Source organism: Simochromis diagramma, unplaced genomic scaffold, assembly GCF_900408965.1.
Source record: "Simochromis diagramma unplaced genomic scaffold, fSimDia1.1 OVJJ01000516.1, whole genome shotgun sequence".
NCBI lineage: Eukaryota > Metazoa > Chordata > Actinopteri > Cichliformes > Cichlidae > Simochromis > Simochromis diagramma.
The window spans coordinates 2176051-2190244 of NW_024386938.1; the positions used below are offsets into that span (position 1 = coordinate 2176051).

The following is a 14194-nucleotide window of genomic DNA, read 5'->3' on the forward strand; positions in this document are numbered from 1 at the left end:
ATCATCTCATTATTTTGCACATAGACCTTTCACAATAAAGCTGAAGATTCTTTTGAGATTTTTCAAAATAACCTGAATCACGTGTAATTGTATGCAGAGTGTTTACAGATGAGAAGCTGAAAAGAGCCGTCAGGTGCTAAAAAAAAGAAACCTTGGAACAGGCTTTTCCCCGCAGCACGCCGTGCAATAAATACTTCATGCATCGGTCAAAACACTGGACTCCAAGTACACAACGCCCAGATGAAAACACGTCACACAAGTTGAGCTGCCTGAGATTCACAGAATTTACGATAAATGTCTTTTATCGGATATGAGATTTTGGTCATATCGCACAGCCTGTATGTTTGTAAGTTTTCTCCCCAACAAACACAACAATGTCGATGAAATGTTTAGCACCGTCAAAGGAACCTGCGGTAGCACCCAAAAGGCAGAGGAAGATGCTAACCATCGCACAAAAATTTGGACTAAAGGAAGGTAGCAATTACCATATTTTTCAGATTATAATTAAGCAATACAAAACAGTCAGATAAGTCAAACTTTACTCAACTCATTCTTCTTGCTTCCTCTACTTCCGTACCATTGATTCATTAATGTTGAATTCTCTCACAGCTGCTCTATTACGATGTTCTGGACCTGAAAACAAGGTTTGATCATTGGTTTCATTCTATGATACTGGACTTCTTTTTCTACGAAGATTTGAAATTTGAGAGTTTCAACAAGAGAGAAAAGTGTGAAAATGTTCACGCCTGTCTCTGGAAAGTGTATAAAGTGTGTAGTGAGGAGTTCTACAGCCGTAAAACATCGATAATAATTGTAAAAAAAAAAAAAAAAGCTGGCTACTTCACGGATTTCACCTGTCGCGGGTTATTTTTGGAACGTAACCGCAATAAACGAGGGACCGCTGTAAACATACACTGTGCTTCTGATTGCCCCAGAAGCACCAAACAGGCTCTGCTGGAAACATGTGGCCGTGCTGAATCCAACAATTTATATGTGACTTTAAGGTATAGTCAGTGTTTCACATTAAAGAGTGTGTGATGTGGTCCGAGTAACATACACGGGTGCAAAAAGGTTGCATTTATCAAACGAGCCACACCCTGATATTTAAAGGAACAGTGTGTAAAATCTCACCACTAGATATCAGCAGATCACAGAGTGCAGTCAGCTGAGTTCTGTTTTCACCATCTCCTGGTTCATGTGGAAAGTCATAGCTATGGATTTAGACTTAGACATCGTACTGTTGCTTGCACAATGAAATTAAGTAGCAAGACCACAAAGATGCAAAAGTAAAGAAAAGAATATACAAGTAAGAAAAGTAAGAACACTATGTACAGTATATACACGATGTTGGGGTTACAGGAAGCATGGGGTGTGTTCCAGGCATCATAATGAAATATAATAAATAATAAGGGCAGAAGGGCTGTGGTCGTTAAGGATATGTTGAGGGATGGAAATTGCACATCTGCCGAAATATTGCACAGAACAAAATATTGCACGAAAGAAAGACAAAGAAACATAATAAATAGCAGCAACAGAATGATTGTATGATTGAATGGTGGAGATAAGCTCACACTTATAATTTGCATTCAGCTATGGATCGTCCGCTGTAGGACAAACAACTCTGGCTTGTGGTCAGCTGTCCAGAAGGATCGCATGTCTAATCTGTTGACATTAAGTACAATATAAGAAATAAATAAGGATGTTTATGCACATTTCTGTGCATTAGAGCCCTGACTTTGCTCAGGAAGAGGCTGACATTTTATCCAGATGCCGGTTACTGCTGGATGATAAAACATAGTAGTTATGACGAGTGATGGGAATAATGGCGTTACTTTTTTCAGTAATGAGTAATCTAATTATTATTCCTATCGTTACAAGGCCGTTACCGTTACTAACAAGAAAATGCGGTCGCATTACTATTTTTTAACAAACAGACGGTTGAAGCTGTGTCCAGCTTACCACAGCTTATATCAGCTGCACGGAAGTAGCTGTAAGTAATCTGGCAGCTGCAGCTTTAAGCAGCTGCGCGCAGACGGCAATCACTTTCTGACAGATGATCACTTTTTGGTACAACACCTGGAGCTCAGGGGTTAAACAATCACATGACCACTTTAAGATGACAAAGCAACAAGGTGATATATACCAGTGTTTTAACTGTGTTGATCGGCCACGTAAAACCAGAGTCATGATAAACAATATATACGTCTGTTTTTCCTCAATAGTTTCGTCACGTTTAACATCGAAGGACAACGCTAACAAGCACTCTGTGCTTATGAGCAAAAAAGAAACAAAACAAAAACATCCTGACATTTAGTTGTTTAGGAAGAGGGGCAAGTTTCAGGAGTGACGGCGAGAGAGAGAGAGACATTCTTTAAAGTAACGCTTTAAATGGTTACTTTTCCTAGTAATTAATTACTTTTAGAATCTCGTAACTCAGTTACTAACTCAGTAACTTTTTTCAAGAAGTAACTATAATTAACTACCTTTTCAAAGTAACTTGCCCAACACCGGTTATGACCCTTCACATCTTGAGTCTGATGGTGCACAAATTATTCGCCTCCTCGACACGTGAATGCCTTTAAGTCCTCTTCTCTGCCTTTGTTGTACTGATTCTGCTCTTTAGCCACACACATAAAACATGATTAAGGACAATCAGTTCAGCTTGTATTCAAATGACCGGGCAACATGGCGGCTTCCACAAACCAGCGCCTGCTGTAATGTATTATGGATTTATTTTAACTATCAGAATGCAGTTTGTTGGAAGCTGTAATGATGTATACACTGACTGACTACAATATTGTTTCTATTAAAGCCCCCAAACAAGATGGTTTAGTCAGCTCATGTCTCATTATTAAAAAAAATAAAGATTTTGCTTTATGTGCAATAAAAATACAAGTTTACCGATTTGGAGTTTGGATGTGATAATGGACGTGTCTGATTTGGAACATGTGTTTCACCGACAGGCTTAAACTAATCTCAATATTTGACAGCAGTTTCACATGAAAAGCTTCTCATTAAAAGAAAATATATTTGGCAGCTAAAAGAAAAGAAGGGGATGCAGTGCAGCTTGTTGGAGGAACGCGCGATAATAGTGTTCTGCTAAATTTGCTGGTGATCATATCTATAATATTGATTTCTATATGTGCCGACATAAAGCAAATCTCAATAAATTTACTTTTTCAGCTTGCTTGCAATTTCCACAATCTCTACAAATAAAACCAGTGGAGACAAATAAAACCAGTGGAGACAAATAAAACCAGTGGAGACAAATAAAATCAGTGGGTGTGACTAATAAAGCCCAGAGGGAAAGAAACTCCATGTGACTGTTGCTACATATGGCAAAATGCTTCACAATGAAAGCACTATGAAGAAAAGAACTGAGACATAATAATCACTTATTTATAAACAGTTATATGACTGTAGTATCAAAGAGGGACGTGTGGGACAAGCTATGGATTCTTGTTGGTCCATGTTTATTTCATTTGTTTACAAACTTTGGCCCTTCTAACGGTTCAGCTGGAGCTCCTCCTCACTGTCGTTTTGTTACACTTTTGTTAATTTAGTTTAGTTTTATTTAATTAATACACTCTTTGGGTCTCTGTACTCCAACATCCTCGCCACACAGCAGTGGCTTCAGTTTGCTGTGTCTTTAGTTTCTTCTTCATCAGGCCTGAAGTGAGTCTCTGTGAATTTATCTCGTGAAGCGGTAAAAGCATGTGCTGCGTGTGTGTGTGTGTGTGTGTGTGTGTGTGTGTGTGTGTGTGTGTGTGTGTGTGTGTGTGTAGCTGCACGTGCAGGAGGAACAGTGAGTACAGCAGGCAGCGTGACAGTGCTAAGCCGTCCCTTTTACTGCTCCTAAAATTCTGCTAAATTCATGGCATTCCTTCTCTTTACCTGCTGAGACAACAGCCTGTCTGAATCATTTGTTCAGCTTCTATTTTTCACTTCATACCTCAAATTATTTGAACTGGTAGCTAAAAAGAAGTGTGTTGCTGCAGCTCTTAATCTTTCATTAATCCATCCATGCCTACAGCTCTGCTTTTATCTGTTGTCCCTGCCACACCATTAATCTTAGCTTTCCTTTCATGTTTACATCAAAAATGGACACACACACACACACACACACACACACACACACACACACACACACACACTCACACAAAGCCAAAGGCAGATGTACACTCCATCACATTTTGTTTACCACACACACCACACCCCTCTGTCTCACCCTTTCTCATCTCCCTCAGACGAGTTGCTATCCTGCTTGTTGGACATTGGCTCCATTCGGCCTCAGTCCCATCCAGCAGCCAATCACAGGACAGCGAGGCAGACGCTGAGCTCGCCAGCCTGCTCAGCGTTCACTGGCAGCCCGCTCAGTAGCTAACCATCCCAGACTGTAGGCAGCGGTTGGCTGGGAGGAGTGCAGTGGGCGGAGCAGAAAGCTGGAAGGGCAGAGAAACGATGCAGTGAGAAACAGGCAGTCACATGATGTGGATCATAAAATATTTCACTACATTTTTAATTCACAGCGTTACATAATGACAGATGTGATTGTGATATTTCAGGTTCTTCTTTTGTTTCCAAACCACATTTTTTCATTTGTTTTCAGCGCTGGATGTTCATCCAATCATGTGAATGAAAGGCTGGATTAAAAAATGTATTATTTTTTCAATATCAAAGTCACAGTTATTTAAGGTAGCTGTAGTATTAATGTCTGTAGCGCTTAGCTAATTATATCTATAATCCAAAGTAATTCAAATCAAAATAATTAACTGTGACTGCAGCAGATCGCACAGGTTGGCCCGGCTGCTGAAGGTCTGCAAATAACTGACATCTACATTAATAAACATAGACAGAGGCAGCAAGCTGTAATCAGTCTGAGCCGATGAGCACAGCACGTCTAAGACGAGTGGCTCAAACTTTTGTATCATGCTTATATTCCCATATGAACGCAAGCTTGCCGTGTGCCCACATTTAATGCAAACTTGTGTATGCAGACAGCGATAGATTTGAATCAGATTTGTGATTTTCACACAGATTCCCACAAAGCGTTGTGTTAGATTTACGCATTTTTACCCCTTGAATCAGGAAAGTCTGAGAAGAAATGAGGATAAAATGTGATTTTTGGCAGGACACACACACAAGCATGCAAGACTGTGGGAGGAAAGTATCCCGAGAGAACTCGGGCAGTCACATGCAAACTGCAGCTCCACGCAGAAAGGCCCGGCCTGTGGATTCAAACCCAGACACTCGCTGCGGTGAGGCGACACTGCTAACCTCTACGCCGCACAAAAATACTTATAATAAGAATTATTTTTCCCATAGTATTATTATGATTATTATTATTATGTAACAACAATAATCTTCCCGTGAACAGGCTTCCGATGTAACGTTTGACTTTATTGATCAGACCCTCCGACCCAGTTTGTGCTTTAATTGCTTCGTTACATTTTCAGGGGTGGTTTCATGATGGCTTCTCTTGACTCCTGTCACGTCTGTTTTTTAACTCAAATTCCAGGATGTGTATAAAAAAACAGAACACTGGTGAAAACTTTGCAGACCTCCACACCTGCATCGACTCGTGTGACAAAACGAGGTTTCAGGACAGTTACGAATGCGTCCTCACTGTTGCCGCCTTCACAGTCGAGGCAGCACTCGACTGTGAAGGCAGCAACAGGTACTGCATCACTGGTTTTGGCGTACGTCGTAGCATGGGCGCAAGAGTCGAGTGAATGATGATGTAAAGGGTACTTGGTTCCAGAACAATGATGTAATGGGACCGCTGGCCAACGGGGGAGCAAGGAGGGAGGGGCAGTGGTACTTGGGGAGGGTGCAGATTACTGCGGCCTAATCTGAAAACGTTCTGAGGCCGACTTCAGACTTCAGGGATTGTTTGCTCTTATAAAAACAACATCTGTGTTCTCACTACTATGTTAACGGCAGAAATCCTGCTTCTATTAGAGGAAACCGACTCCAGCCAAATCTAATTTACTACAAGCTACTTACAAGTCCTCTGAAAGGACCGAAGGCTAAATTGCTCCCTCACACAGCTACATTTAAACCCTGTTGAGCAAGAGCAGCAAACGAAACTTTCTCTACTTGTCTGCAGTTTTTACACTTTTTATCAGACTTCTTATTTACACTAAAGTGTGCAATTAAAAGGCTGTGTGCGATCCTTGTTATAGCTTGTTAAAATCCTCACACCTAAAAGGCAGATCTGGATAATATAGATTATTTACAGTTTGTGGATCTCAGGCAGGATAAGAAAGGCTTTCATGCTCTGAACACATCAAATATCAACAACTGTTATTTCAGCAGCAATGCAGCAATTCAATGTTGTAAACACAAACTTGGTAATATTCTCAAATATGGTTGGTTTGCAGAAACCTAACAGCCATTTCATAAATATAACGTGCCTTACAGCAACACTGGTCCAGGGTTCAAATCCCTCGGCCGGCCGGGGCCGGTCTGGTCTGTGTGGGGTCTCTCTGGGCACCTCGGCTGCCCCCACAGCCCAAAGATATACATGTTAGGTTCGCTGGAGAGTCTAAATTTTGCCATGTGTGAATCACTGCGAGCATGAATGAATAGGTCTCTTTGTGAGCTCTGTGACAGACTGGCACGCTGTCCAGGGCGTACCCAGCCCCAAACGACCCTGAACTGGATAAGTGTATCCATCACATACACCCATATCAGAGTCTGAAACCAGTTAAGCATACGTGAGCAACTGTGAGCATGTGGATTCCCCCAGGCAAAGTGCTGAATCCGATGCTTTACGCCCTCTTCACATACAGTATGACTGGGTGACTTCCCAGACCAGACTTCCCATTATACACTTAGCAGATGACACTACGGTCATTGTGCTGATCACTGACGGGGAGGTGATAGAAAACACAAGAGCAGTGGCAGGAGTGGTGTCAGGAAAATGATCTCTCCCTAAATGCAGGTAAGACCAGAGGAGGACACAGCAGCATACTTCAACATTCATAGATGAAAACTGTTAAAATAATCAGGATCTCACCAGATTTCACAACACCAAAGAGCTGTGAAGAAATCACAGCCATCTCACCTTCAAGTCAAATCAACCACAGCAACCTCAGATTTGACATGTCGACTAAAATCCTCGACAACTTTCATAGATTCGCAGCTCACAGCATCATCAGGCTCTCAATTAGTCTGCAGTTCAGGTTCACAAGGTCAGGTCTGTACAACTCATTTCTATGTTTTTGTTGCTAAAATGAGAAAGGTGTGAGGGGACGAGCAAAATGTTTTATCGTGCATTTGAAAAAACAAACAAACTACAACGGAGCCTTTCATAATGTTTTGGTCTCATGATGTCTGATGATGCCGTGAGCACTTCTATTGATGTCTATGGACAACCCTGCATTTTGTAAGATGATGCTAAAGTTGGAGCCGGTGCATTGTAATGTGTACTGAAAGCATCCAAGTGAAGAACAGGAAGCAGAGCCTTCAGCTGTCGAACCGACTCGATTCAGGAAACTTAAGACTTCAAACTTTCCTTTTTGACAAACTCAGTCGTGCACCATGTGATCAGGAACCATCAGGAACCAGGCTCCTGGGACCGCTGCTCCACTCCCGTCTTTACACTCCCTTTGTGTTTACAGGACTGTACTGCATGAGCCATGTTCTTCCAAAGTCTCACAAAAACAATGCCCTCTCAGTTTTATTCATTATTAACTGAGTCATGTTTCAGCAGCTGCAGGGTTCAGCACGGATTAGCATGTCAACACTGTGGACGCTTGCCAGGGATTAAAATATTACCGTCTGTTAATAGTTTGGTGCTACAGTCATGATCCTTTTGGACAGTGACTGTTCCTTTCAAAGCTGGCAGCTCACTGAGGCTTTTGAACTCAACTATAAAAACTAGAATACACCTTTGATCCAGCTGATTATACAGACACACGTAACTATGTATGACTACAACCACAAACCCCTCACAGCCCACCATCAGTCAGTGCATGCTTACAGTATTACTGTGTGGGGAGCAGAAGGGCCAGATGAGGGCACCAGAGTCACTGCAGCACTGCTGTTCTGGTTGTGTATCCTGAGCTGACCTGCGTCCGGCACAGAGACTCTGTGTTGTCACATGCAGCAAGTCTAATGAGAACTTCTGAAGTGTGGCTTTAAAGATTGAGTTAGATGTGAAGAAAACCGAGAGGTCTGAATACACACTCATGAATTGATGCCTAAATTCATCACAGTGTTAGAGCTCAGACGCTTAAAATGCTAAACAATCACGTTTTAATGACACAGGGGTTATATGGATTTTGATAAGATTGTAAACAAACCTTAATAGAACTGCGTTAAAAAGAAATGAGGGACAATTTTCCCTCTTTTTAATTGGAAAATAACACAGAGATTGTCTGTGAAGGTTCTCAGTCAGCCAGCTCAAGGTAATCTCAGCAGGCTGGAAAGAAGAATGGCTGGAAGCTTCCTGAAGACCTTCTGAAGCTTCTTGGATGAGAGGTGAACGTCTTCATGAAACTTTCCATTCGCTTTTCTTTCCAAGCTCCTTAGACTGACTTCAAGAACAGTTATTGTCATGATTAGAATCTGTTTAAGAATTCACTAAAGAATTTATTTTTCCTACTCCAGATTAATATCAGAAGGTAACAGTTTGCTCAGACTCGTTTCTTCAAAAGTCTCTGATCAATCGAACAACAATCCAAAAGCAAAACTTGCAATAAAGAGAAAATAGTCTGAGTTATTTCCACTGTAGATCAGTTATAAAAGCTTCACTGATTTGTCCATCACACAGGCCTAGAAACCGATTTGCAACTGCTGAGCAGCCACTGGGTGGGGGATTTCTGTGAGGACACAAATATAACAGGAACAGAAGAGATTATTACCTGATCTGTAGCTTTTCATTATTGGAATCAATATAAGCAGTAAAACTTTGAGATTTGGTCTCTTTTTAGTTTCTGCTTAATTTCAAAACCGGTTCCATACTAAGTAACTGCTTATATACATGTCTTCATCATCATAATGAAATATCACTAACATTCCTAAATATTTACATGAACATGTCGGCATCTGTCCGTCTCAGTGATTCTATGTGAACAGATTTGAATATTGCTGCCTGAGCACCTTCACTTCTTCAAATATGACACTAGGTGGCATCAGAGTGTGAGAAATCTATAGATGCGATGTCCTTTTGACCCAACAGTCCAAATACTGTAACCACACACACACACACACACACACACACACACACACACACACACACACACACACACACACACACACACACACACACACACACACACACACAAGACTTTTAAAGCTGTAATATCTCCAGAGAGTGGAATGGAGCAATGAAACATTAATTACATTTACAGACAAAAAACATTTGCAAAGCATCATCTGCATGTTATAAATTATTTATCGGTTCAGTGAATCAAAGCAACAACAACAGTAAACGTTTATGTTGTGTCATGATTTCACTGTAAGCTCTTATGAATTATTGCATTTTTTATCATGTAGGACTAAATCAGTATCTTCTCTTCATGTATAAATCCATACAAATTTGTGACCTGCACAGAGAGAATTTCACCCTGCTTTGCCTCGTCTGATCATTGTTATTGATAAAAAAAAAAGAAAAAAATTTTTTTAGCCAAGCGCTTAGAAATGCATCTACAACACAGATACTTTATAAAATATATGGACACGATATCTTTAAAATGATTTAACACAAACATACTATTCAAATTCCAGCATTTCCAACTGGCAGACGTGATTTCATTTACGTCACATTAAAATCGCTTTTTAAAGAAAACATTTTGTTAAGTGCAGAGAAATAACCATCAGTTACAGTAATGGCAAATATGCATTCAACTTAAACAAAGCCATAAAATCAGACACGTAGTCTGGAAGGCTTCCTCACATTAGAAGGAGGAAAAAAAAAAAATCAAAGAGTTTTGAGTTTTATGTTTTTGTGAACATGTACGTTTGTGTATGTGTGTGACTTTGCTTGCACATGAGTGATTCTGTGTGTTTGAGCCTTTAACGAGCTTGTGGTGGTGGCGGCAGTGAAGAAATGTGAGCACATCAGCGTTCTCCGAGGCTCGCCCTGTGCTTTGATGCAAAATACCTGCAGCAGAAGACAGATGTTCCACCATGACAGATGTTAATGATTAATGTTATTAATAATTTTTTGTATATTCACATTTTATATTTATCTAAATGTGCAAAATGATGTTGCAAAAAGCCTATTTTAATGTATGCATAACCTAATGTCACTTCCGGAGGCTTGCTGTAACAAAAGGCGTTGGTTGGGAGGCGTCTGAGAACTGTAAACACGTCATTCATTAAGACCCAGTTTGACACGGTTTCAGTTTTGTGACACGGTGCGTTAGAAGATGGACACACTGTCCTCATGAAGGGTCAGCAACAATACTCAGGTAGACTGACTACTGTTGGTACTAAAGGACCCAAAGTGTGCTAACACCATTACACAACCATCAGTCCGAACCACTGATACAAGGCTGCATAGATTCATGCTGTGACTTCTAACTCTACTGTCTCAATGTCATAGAAAAATTGAGACTTGTTATAGCAGTCAACATTTTTACAATCTTTCCATCGTTTCACTTTCATGACCATGAATTGTAGCTTCAGTCTCCCGTTCTTAGCTGAAGGGAGTGGACCCCAGTGTGGTCTTCTGCTGCTGTAGCTCGTCTACTTTAAGGTTTGACGTGCTTTACATTCAAAGAGTCTCCTCTGTATACTGTGGATGTAATGAATGGTAATTTAAGTTACTGTAAACATTCATATCGACATAGCGGATTAGCCATTCTGCCCTAGGATCTATAAGGTGTTATCACCCAGAGAACTGCTGCTCGTTGACTATTACAGACCTCAGGTCAGACCGGCTCGTCTGACACCAACAACCATGACACATTCAAAGTCACTTAAATCTCTCATTTGATGCTCAGTTTGAACTTCAGCAGATCATCCTGACCATGTTTACATGCCTAACTACACTGAGATGTTTGTGATCACTGGTTTGTCCTAACAATTAGTCAAATATAATAAATCTAATATAAAAACATACTATTTTTACAGTTAAAAAGAAAAAAGTATTTCTTATGATGCTCATTGAATGTGTCTTTTAAAAATAATTCTTATTCATTAATATTATTTGAATTGCATTGTTGTTACTAAAACGAAAGAAGTTTCAGTTAGCGACTCATTTGTGTAAAACCCCTGTCAAACCTGCTAGACCACGTTACGATGAATGTTTTGTGCATTGACTACAGACGTATACATGCTTACACTCAGCTGTCAGTCTAACTAGGCCAGAGGTCGGCAACCTGTGGCTCGCATCAAAACGTCGTTAGCTTTGTAGGTATAAGTGAAACCAAAACTAATGTGCACACTAAAAATTGTGTTTATGGACATATGGATCAGATGTATATTTAAATACACTAAACAAGTTGGAGGTATCCAAGAAGAGTCAGCAGGTAACGACAGGGAAGAATCTCTTTAAAGAGTGGTGAAAGACAGGCAATGCCAGCCCTGAATCCAAAAAACAACTGTGAATAAGCCTTATAATATAACCTTTTAACGTCATATACCTACAAGGGACAGTTCACCCCAAAACATGTTTTTGAGAAGATGTATACTTGTATGGTAATATAAGCTTAGAATATGTCAAAAGGACAGGTAGGGCTTGCTGTTAACACAAATTCTTGAATATTTTACTTCTACATCTAAGATTGAGTTAGTTCTCTACAGTTACACATTCCAGTTTCCAGCTAAGCACTTCAAGGAAGTATCTGAAGAATGAACCATGTGGTGATGCTGTGGTCAGAACCACTGATTATGGATCTCTTACTATTTGAGGGCTCAGGCAGCACTGAAGTCGCCTATTAGATAAATAAGATAATTTTTTCACTGTAAGTCAGTCTACTTCTTGTACCTGACCTTTTTTTTTTGGTTAAACCACTTAACTCTGGTTCATGAGTCATGCAACCATGAAAAAGGCACCGAACACAAATGATGTTCCACTGTTGCAGAAAAATGAGCAAGTAACACATTAAATTGTATCTTTAGGCACTTTGTTACAAGCAGCTTGTTGCAAAAACATTTGCATCTGTAAAACATGCTGGAGGCTCTGTCATGTTCGGGGCTGCAGCTGGTCGATATGAGGACAATGTAATACCGCGATACACGATATATATCACGATATGTTTAAATAACCTCCAAAAACAATGTTATTTCAGTCATATCGTGCCTAGAATTGCACTGGTTTACTCATTCAAATCAACCATTCAGTGATTTTTTCTAGTGAAAATAAAAAATCTGAATGAATTGAAATGTTTTATTTTTAACCATTCTTTAACCATCAGTTTCCACCGAGGTTTTTCACAGTAAGTGTCTTTCTGTGATCAACACAACAAAAGATCACAGCAACAAAAAAGTACATCAAGCAATACTTCATGAGACAAACAAAACAACTGAAATTAAAAGGGTGTCTTTTGTGCTTCTAACATAAGAAAACTGTTAAATAAAATTTTTGATGACGTCAAATTACAGAAACAAAAGTCTAGACAGTGACTACAAAAAGCGACTGACCAAGAACAGTCTTAATTTTATAGTGAAAGACTTTTCAGCTGGTGGAATAAATTCACCTTTAGTGGCAACAGTTTTACTGCATGCTTTGCAAATTTTCGCATTTTGTTTGACATCCTCCTCCTGAAGTCCAAATGACGAGCGAGTCTCATTCCCTCGCTTTGTCCCCATCTGCGCAGCGCAGTGTGCCGGGTAGGACGGGGGTTAATGACATTAAAAGAAAAAAAAAAGTGCTTAATATTTTCATGGCAACATGCTCGATGGTTACAATAAAGCCATTTTAACCAACGCACATGGAAAAACCTGTGATACATCAAATACGTTCGATATATTGCCCGCTCCTACAGTTCAGTCAGCGGTGTGGGCGATCAGGTCAAAATTGATGGAAATTAAAACACATATAAATGCTGTTAGAGTTTGAACCATCATCAGGAAAGTGTCTGATTTCTCTGAGGTCTCATTTGTTCATCCCAAACACACAGCCAGTGCAGTAAAAACATGCCTGGATAGAAAAACACACAATAGAACATGATTCATAGTCATGGACTCGCCCTCCCCGGAGCCCTGACCTCAACATTATTAAAGCAGTGTTGGACCAATTTTACAGAGAAAGTAACAAAAGACAGCCAACATCCAAAGAGGAGCTTTGGAATGCGTCCTTCAGGAAGCCCGGAGAACTATTCCTGAATAATATTTAAAGAAAAAAGCAGAAAGCTCGCCTAAGAAGGTTCAGACTGAGTGAAGAATAAAGGTCATCATACCAAACATTGACTTCTGAGCTTGTGAGCTTTTATAGTGTATTTTCATTTGTTTGCTTATTTCAAGAATGCACCCATTTCCCATTTTCCTAAACAAATGTCAAAAAGAAAGCAGTGCCTTGAGACTTTTTCCACAGTATTGTATATGCGAACCTCGTTCTAAGATTTGCTGAAAACCAGCCCAGACACAGAAGATCACACCAAAGTATCTGAAGGTCATCTCAGCATTATCATGTCTGTTACCCTTTTCATTTCCTTCCACAAAAACCACATGGAATTATCAGTCGCTTCGACATTTACCTTTCAATTAAATGCTTTAGAGCCCTCTGCACATTTAAAGCTACCTGTGGAGAGGACTTTTTAGGTACTGGTTTGATTACAAATAAACTTGAATATGTAGAAAATGTTTTTCAAATTGTAATCCCGGCATGCCAATTTCTGCCTCGACTTTCTCAAACTCAAACCCTGTTTGTTTCCACCGTTGTTCATTTCAGCGCCGTGCCCTCCTCCATTCCTCGCTTGCTCCACTTTCATTCTTTTACTTACAGCAGTCATCTGCTCTGTGTGTTCATTGTTTCCTCCGCTCTCTTTGACTATGTACAGCTGCTGTTTTCTCTGCCAGCGACTGCAATTAAGGGCTGTTGGAAGAGTGTGTATGTGTGGGTGAATTTAGGTAACTGTCTCTGTATGCACCGAGTCAGTATGCATGCCTATCCTTTTAATTTGCATCTGTGCGTGCACTTGAGTGGGCATCACCCCCCATTTTTCCCCTCATCTGTTTACTTGCATTTTAAAGTAGCTGTGTGGGCGTCAGATGATGCCTGAACAACTGAGGAGCTACT

General features: G+C 40.2%; 1 protein-coding gene across 6 annotated transcripts in view; it reads right to left on the bottom strand.

Moving 5' to 3' along the window:
- LOC120736871 (thyroid hormone receptor alpha) overlaps window positions 1-14194 on the bottom strand; it is a 120813-nt gene that overhangs the window by 45021 nt on the left and 61598 nt on the right. For all 6 annotated transcript variants that reach the window (XM_040037225.1, XM_040037227.1, XM_040037228.1 and 3 more), the window contains exon 4: window positions 4229-4442. In XM_040037225.1, the coding sequence (XP_039893159.1) occupies window positions 4229-4284 (56 nt within the window). In that variant the 5' untranslated portion in view covers window positions 4285-4442. The remainder of the gene's footprint in view (window positions 1-4228; window positions 4443-14194) is intronic.